Here is a 7,976-nt window from a genome sequence, read left to right on the forward strand (position 1 = left end):
TTCTACCCTGTGCTCCCAGGCAATGGCTACCAGAATTGGGATGTGGCCCTTAGGGAGGAGGATGTATCCTGGAAGACAAGTCACCAGGAAGGTGCCAGGAGCAGAGCCAGGCATGTGCCTGGGCCTTGCTGGAGGGAGAGAAGCTGACCTGAGTGTGAGATGAGCTGCTTAGACAGTTGTGAGAGCAGGAGCCGTTGAGCTTGTCCTGGGGCCTGTGGGACGGGCTCTGCAGCTTTTGACACATGAGGCTGCTCTCTGCCCTGTCTGCTGCCTTGGCTCTGGCTTTTTCAAGGCTGCCCTGTCTTCCTTGCCCCAGCTACATCCCTGTCTTTGTTTCCAATATCTCTGACCGTAGACCCCCCATCTGCTATGCTAACGATGATCTGTGGGGTCCATACCCCCCTTATGAGGGTTTCCCCAGTTCCTGAAGGTGGGCAGGGCACAGCTCTTTCATCAGTGATGCTGGAAAGCACTCAAGACCTGTATAAATGGGCTGTGCTTCTGTCATCTGAGTTGGCATCTGGTCTTGGCTCCATGCAGATGTGGTTCCCTCACCAGGAAGTAGTAGTGGTGCCTCTGAATTTACGCTGGGTATTATGGTTTGGACAGCATCTATCAGCTTTTTTCCAGCCTATGTTTCATATTTTGTCTGTCCTGAGCAACAATGTATATCCCTCACCTCTGTTAGATCCTTTCTGGGCCCTGGGGAATCCATTGAGAATCCCAGAGATTGGCTGTAGGTTGTGCTCAAGCCAGTAAGCTGAACACAGCATGAAAGTTTGTGAAGAACATATGGAAGCCAGAAAAAGCCTGTTTCAAGAGTCTATTTCAAAGCCAGCCTTGGCTCTGAGCTCTGTTACCCCCAGCTTCTGAGGGTTGTGAAGGTGAAAGTCCTGCTGGATCCCACAGCTTGAAGGCAGAAGTGTAGAGGCTGCTAGAGCTGAGGAAAGGAATGACTTGTAACTGCCTTTCCCAGTGTGAGAACTGGGGGAATCCAGTGCCTGCTGCAGGATGTGTGCTAAAGGTTACCTGAGTGTGTGGTGTGGGTGTGCAGGTGATGTCAGTGTCCAAGCTCAGTTGTCACCCACCCGGGCCTCACTGCTGGGCCAGGAGTTCCTGAGCCACAAATAGCCAGTGTCTGGGAAGGCCTTGGGGGGAAATGTTGCTACATGCTTGGCCTGTTCCATACCTGCTTCTGGGCATCTGCTGTTGCCAACTGCCAGAAATGAGATCCTGCGCCAGGCAGGCTTTTGGCCAGCTCCTTTGGCCACTCTTATAAATGTTTTCTCAGTTTCCTTTTCTGTCTCTCATGCCTCCAGCTGGTGTCTGCAGAGGGTTCCCACTCAGATGCTGGCTCGGTCTGTGCTGATAACCAGACAGAGCTGCCGCCCTCCATGGAGCGCACAGGAGGAATCGGAGACTCCAGGCCCCCCTCCTTCCAGTAAGTTACATGGACATCTGTTCTGGTTTCCAAGGGCTACATGGTACATTTGCTGTAACCCAGACCAGTATCCCAGACCAGGCTGGGATACTCTTACCCAAACTGTCAGGGATGACAGCCAGCAAGAGGGGAGGAGAGTGGGCTGGGAGCTGATTTGAAGTGGAGCTGCATTATTCAACAAACAAGGGCATGCTGAAAATAATGCAGGGAAAAAGCCAGCACAGCATCCCCAGTCCTTTGACCTGCACTTGTAGATGTGCTGTGGTTGTTCCTGTCCCTCAAGAAGGAGACAGCTGATGGCTGGAACCTTGTGTAGGTCAGGACAGAGGTAGAGAGTGCCTTGTCAAGTTGTTCCCTGTTGAACATATTTGTTTGCTTTTATCTCATCACAGCCCTAACACTGGGGGGAGTCGAGAAAACTTGGACAATGAGACAGAGACAGACTCGGTGGTGTCATCACAGAGGGAACGACCTCGTCGGACAGATGGGCCTGAGCATGGTGAGTGTTGGTAGCATGGTGAGAGCTCTGCAAGGGCATGGCTGGGGCATGGTGGCAGCACCAGCTCCAGACTTGAGGCAGCTTTCTCTGCTCTGCAGAACCTTTCCAGCTCAAAAGGGCTATTCTGTAGCTTTTAGAAGGGCCATAGCCTCATGTTGGAGGTAGGAGCTAACACCTGTGTTACATCAGAGCTTGGTGTTGAACACGTTGAGGTCAAGGGAGATATCTCCTGTAGAAGCCCCAAGAGCAGGAGACAGTTGTGCCTCTGTCTTCTTAGCTGAGAAGCAGAGTGAACTTTAGCCTTGCCATTTGTGCTGCTTCTTGCTCTACCAAGGAGACAGCTGCAAGTCTTCCACAAGTTTAGCAGCATTGTTCCTGCTGGGCCAGGAACAGCCTCTTCACATCCTAGCGATAGAAGAGGTATCCCATAGGAGATGGATCTGATCCCAGGGTAGACTGGGAGTTTTTTGGCACTAGATGGGATTGACTGGTGGCCAGATTTGTTCTGAGGAGGTTGCCATGAGCCCTGCATAGGCGAAGGGTTTCTCTCAAGCCCGCTGACTCTTGTCTTTTCACAGCACCCAGGGTGAATGGGACAGTGAAGGGAGAGCGGCGCCGAGACCTGGGTGGGTACGAGAGCTCCTCCACACTCATGAGCAGTGAGCTGGAGACCACCAGCTTCTTTGATTCAGATGAAGATGACTCCACCAGCAGGTAGGAGAGCTTGGGTCTTGGGGAAACACTAATTTCCCCCTGACTCTCAGAACAGAGAGATGCCTTTGCAGGGCTCAGTAGTCCTGGGCTCAGACCTGCTTCCATCTCACCCAGCAGACTCCTCTGCCATTGTCTGTCCCCCATGTGCATGTTCTCTCCTCTGCCCCTGCAGTCCTCTATTCCCTGTGCCATTTCCATGGCTCTCTTGCTGCCAGAGCCACCCCTATGGCAGCAGAAGGGCTGACTCTTGCTTTTGCCTGCAGGTTTAGCAGTTCAACAGAGCAAAGCAGTGCTTCCCGTCTAATGAGGAGGCACAAGCGCCGCCGGAGGAAACAGAAGGCTCCACGCATTGAGCGGGTACCAGGGAAGGGCTGGGTATCCTGGGGAGGGCACTGCAGGTCAGGGTGGGCTCACAGGGATTCAGCTGTTTTTGCTGTGGGCATGGCTTTGGACAAGTGTCCAAGTGCTGAGACTTTGAAAAATGCTGTGAACCTTTTCCAAGTCAATCTAGCCTCAAGAGCTGGGACCACAGGCCTTGTCCCAGATGTAGAGAGGTCATTAGGACCATGGCTGTTCTCTGGCTCTGCAAAGCTCCCAGCATAAGACTGGAGTTGTGGGTGGTGGCGGTGGTGCCACAAGGAGGGGCAGGAAGGAAAGCACAAGTGGAGGAAGCTAGGGCTGGGAATGTTACTGAGGCACAGGAGGACATCTCATGTTTTGCTTACGTTGCAGTCCTCGTCCTTCAGCAGCATCACAGACTCCACCATGTCCCTGAACATCATCACGGTCACACTGAATATGGGTGAGTGGGAGGTGTGCATGGAACCTGCAGTCCTTCCAGAGCGAGACTGGGTCATGGAGAGGGAACTGGGGAGGGGGCAAAGAGAGCACATGGGGGAGGAGTGAAAAGATGGATTCTGTAGGAGATTGGCTTCTCTTCTAGAAATTGTCTCTCAAGAGTTTGTGTGTCCTAGGACATCTCTCTGGGACAGGGGTGCAAATCACCACCATTAGGATGTGGTTTTACTGAGGTTAGGTCTGCTCGTGCTTGATGCTTTGGAGTGACTTACTTCTTTCTCTTTCCATCTCTGCAGAGAAATACAACTTTCTGGGCATTTCTATTGTGGGACAGAGCAATGAGCGTGGGGATGGAGGCATTTATATTGGCTCTATCATGAAGGGAGGCGCTGTGGCAGCTGATGGCAGGATTGAGCCAGGAGACATGCTCTTGCAGGTACTTCACACCCACATATCTCCATCTTTGGGCCTGGGAAAGCAGTAAGAAAAGACCCAGAAGCCTCCCTGAGAACTTTGGCAGGCTAAACCCAGGAAGTCATGCTTGGAAGAGGGAAGCTGAGTCACTGCTGAGCTGAGTGGGGAGCTCAGCCTCTGGTCACATCTCTGGGACTCACCTTTTTGTGTTTTTTGTAGGTAAATGACATCAACTTTGAGAACATGAGCAACGATGATGCTGTGCGGGTGCTGAGGGAAATCGTGCACAAGCCGGGGTGAGTATCTGGGTTGTTCCTTCCATCCAGGGACATCTGCCCAGTTTGTGCTTGGAGTGTGTGAGTTGTATCTTTTAGCCGCTTCTTCCAGTGCCTCTGCAGAAGCTCAGAACTTAGGGGTTTGGTGTTGCTTTGATTCCTGGGTTTTCATGTCCAATGCAAGAATTGCAGGGAGTTGGGGTCTGTGCCCCTTTTTTTGTGGGGATGCCATGGGCATTGCTGCACATTGCAGGGCAATTTGACTAGATGACCTTTAAAGATCCTTTCTAAACAAATTTTGCTGTGATTCTCTGATTCTATTTGGGTCATCAGCACCCCTAAGCAGAGTCACATCATTTTGTTCATGTCAGTAGGGGAAGCCCGTAGCTGGAGGGGAACAAAGTCACTATATTAGCAGCTTCTCCCTGTCTCCCAGGAGAGAGCTGGCACATAGCATCCACTCATCATGCAGGGGTTTGTGTTACTGTGCTCTGGTTCTAACTCTCACCTTTTTGTTGCAGGCCCATCACCCTGACAGTGGCCAAGTGCTGGGACCCCAGTCCGCGGGGCTGCTTCTCGTTACCCAGGAGTAAGTGGATAGCTGACCCACCCTTAGCGCTGGTGCCCAGCTCATGTGAGAGGCCTGCCTTAAGCACTTACTTGGTTGTTGTCTTGTTCCTCCCCTGTGTGTGTGACTCCATGGGGCACTGAATTGGGGTTTGATGGGGTTTCAGCTCTCCATTTAGGAGGCTGCTATGTCCTAATTCCAAACCAAAATGCCCATAAGCCCAGCCCTTCTTCCCACATCACGCTGGGGACGCGTTTCACTGGGGCAGGGAGGTCACTTGGCTCGGGGCGCCAGAGGAAAGAGAAACCCCCCTAAAGCCATAGGGGGATCTCTCCCTCTGCACCTCTCCTGCTGACCCTCCCTCTCTTCTTTCTCTCCCAGTTGCTCCCCAGCGGATCTGGGCTGGGCCAGACTCTCCATGCTCCGATCCGGGTGAGTCCCGGCAAATACTGGGGATGGAATGGGCTGTGCTGTGTCCCTGTCCCTCCCTAGAGGTTGTTTTGATGAGCTGATAATTTCTTACAACTGCTGACAGACTGTTTCTTCCTTGCAGGTGAGCCCATCCGGCCCATCGACCCGGCAGCCTGGGTGTCTCACACGGCAGCGATGACTGGCACCTACCCAGCGTACGGTATGAGTCCATCCATGAGCACAATCACTTCCACCAGCTCCTCCATCACCAGCTCCATCCCAGAGACCGAACGTAAGTCCTTGTGCCTCCGTGCTGCACCCGCTGCACGGCCCCCTCACCTTCACTCTGCTGTGAAGGGAGCAATACATCTGCCTGGGGACAGCTGGGGTGGGCCTGACCTGCCCTGCCAAGGGACTGGGAGGGAGGCAGCTCTCCCTGGGCTGGCACTTTGGTCAGTGGGAGTTCTGCCTGGGAGAATTAACATGTTTTTAAGCCTTCTCTGTGAGGAGAGTAGAGGAGCCTGGCTGCAGCCAGGAGCTGTGGCAGGTGTAGAGGAAAGGCTGAGACTAGTCAGGGGTTGGCTGCTGAGAATGTGGAGCCAGAGGGATTCAGCATGTCCCTGGAGCAATTGAGAGCTCCTCCCAGACAGCAGATAGAGGAGGCAGCTGAGAGCAAAGAGCCTTGTGGTGGGGCAGGGTCGTGCTGAGCACAGGCTTCTTGATTGCTTTCTGAAGGTTTGGGATGATCTGGTATGTAGAGCCCTGAAGCAAGGGTCTGGAGAGCTTGGGTGAGGCAGCAAGCCAAGAGTTTGTTTTAAGTTTGTGACTCTTGCCTGGGCTTTGCCCAAGAGGAAACTGCTGACTTGTGAAGGATAACATGGGAAGGCTGGAAGGGGGGTACCACCGCATGTACCGCGAGGCTGTCTGCGATGTATTGTTCCCTGGCCCATTCCTCCCCTGTGTGATGCTTCCATGTAGCCCTCTTGTCTCTTCTACTCTCTCTCACCTCTGTCTGCCTTCCTTCATCCACACCACAGGCCTCGATGACTTTCACCTGTCCATCCACAGTGACATGGCCACCATTGTCAAAGCCATGGCCTCACCAGAGTCAGGCCTGGAGGTGCGTGACCGCATGTGGCTGAAGATCACCATCCCCAATGCCTTCATTGGTAAGAGACCGTGCTGCCCGCAGCAGAGGCAGGGACTGGGAAATGGGTGGCCTGTTTTCAGGCAGATGTCCAAGGAAACATCTTTGTCACCCTAAACAAACTGTTGACTAGGCAACAGTCAGAAATTGAACCTTTTGACCCACTTTGTTTTTGCTCCAGTGTGGCTCACTGCCTGAAGGGCTGCCGTCTTCCTCTCTCTTGCCAAATTAACTCTATATTTGGTTGCAGGTTCGGATGTGGTAGATTGGCTCTATCACCACGTGGAGGGCTTTACAGACCGCCGTGAGTCCCGCAAATATGCCAGCAACCTGCTGAAGGCTGGCTACATCCGACACACCGTGAACAAGATCACCTTCTCGGAGCAGTGCTACTACATCTTCGGGGACCTCTGTGGAAGTATGGCTCTTGGCGTGGGTGGGAGGGAGAGGGTGGAGGGGTAGTGGTCCTGAAGAGCCCTGCTGACACATTGGGGACACATCTGCAGCCATTGCCATCAGGCGGGGCCCCTTGTTCTACAGACTCTGTTAAGGGAGTGATGAAGAATATCCCAGCTCCCTTGTCCTGCTGCTGAGGTAGTGAAGTTGGAAGCAGCATTGACAGTGTCACCTACTATGTGATCTTTTCTCCTGGACAGTCATAGCAGGGTCTTAGTCTTTACTGACTGTCTTCAGGCTCTGAATTTCAGTGCTGGCAGGGGGTTGGTGCTCAAGGTTGGCTGCTCAGATAAAATGGGGGAAGGAATTGGCAGGGTGAGCTGTAGCTCTGATGTGGTCCTTTCCCTCCAAGCTGGTCTCTGTATTAGAGTGGCAGCTTGGACTCCCACAGCCTGGCAGTTGTTCAGCCAGGAAGCCCAAATGGTGGCATTGACTAACAGGGAGAGTGCCAAATTCTTGTGTCTCCTTGTGTATCCTGTCCTTGTCTATCAGCAAAAATGGACAGAAAGCTGCTTCACCACACATGGTTGTTTTTCTGCTTGGATTAACCCCTGTTCTCTGCTTTTTTGCAGACATGGCTAATCTATCTCTTCATGATCATGATGGCTCCAGCGGTGCCTCTGATCAGGACACTTTGGCTCCACTCCCCCACCCAGGGGCCGCACCTTGGCCTATGGCCTTCCCATATCAGTATCCACCACCTCATCCATACAACCCCCATCCCGGCTTCCCTGACCCAGGCTACAGCTACGGAGGGGGCAGTGCAGGCAGTCAGCACAGTGAAGGTGAGTGAAAAGGACTAAATATGCCTGTAGATGGGCAGATGGCCTATTCAGTACAGGGCAGCAGCAGGAAAAGGCTGCTTAGGCAAGGCCCTCTGTGGGGGAAGCCAGGGTAAAAGCCATCTCGGAAGGGTCGTGGGACTCTCTGCTGAAGGGAGATAGAGAGCACAGACCGTGCTGGGGCCTGGCTGTGCCGGACCGTGCTGCAGTCCTCCCTTGACTAGAGGAGATCCATCTGTTCTTCCTGACTTGTCCGGGCTGGCACCTAACCTTGCCTCACATGCTTCGCAGGGAGCCGGAGCAGCGGTTCCAATCGCAGTGGCAGCGAGAGGAGGAAGGAGAGAGAGAAGACCGGGGAGTCGAAGTCAGGCGGCAGTGGGAGCGAGTCGGACCACACCACGAGGAGCAGCATGCGGCGCGAGCGTGCGGCCAGCGAGCGCTCGGTGCCGGCCAGCCAGCACAGCACGCGCA

General features: G+C 53.6%; 1 protein-coding gene across 1 annotated transcript in view; it reads left to right on the forward strand.

Annotated features, from left to right (window-relative positions):
• DVL3 (dishevelled segment polarity protein 3) overlaps positions 1–7,976 on the forward strand; it is a 31,484-nt gene that overhangs the window by 23,179 nt on the left and 329 nt on the right. Inside the window, 13 exon segments of the mRNA XM_031055502.1 lie at positions 1,320–1,441; positions 1,834–1,940; positions 2,519–2,654; positions 2,918–3,011; positions 3,387–3,456; positions 3,749–3,888; positions 4,086–4,162; positions 4,663–4,730; positions 5,263–5,412; positions 6,158–6,289; positions 6,518–6,685; positions 7,296–7,508; positions 7,797–7,976. The exon segment at positions 7,797–7,976 is cut by the window's right edge and continues 19 nt beyond it. Of these exon segments, the coding sequence (XP_030911362.1) occupies positions 1,320–1,441; positions 1,834–1,940; positions 2,519–2,654; positions 2,918–3,011; positions 3,387–3,456; positions 3,749–3,888; positions 4,086–4,162; positions 4,663–4,730; positions 5,263–5,412; positions 6,158–6,289; positions 6,518–6,685; positions 7,296–7,508; positions 7,797–7,976 (1,657 nt within the window).

Source organism: Geospiza fortis, unplaced genomic scaffold, assembly GCF_000277835.1.
Source record: "Geospiza fortis unplaced genomic scaffold, GeoFor_1.0 scaffold172, whole genome shotgun sequence".
In the NCBI taxonomy this organism is placed as follows: domain Eukaryota; kingdom Metazoa; phylum Chordata; class Aves; order Passeriformes; family Thraupidae; genus Geospiza; species Geospiza fortis.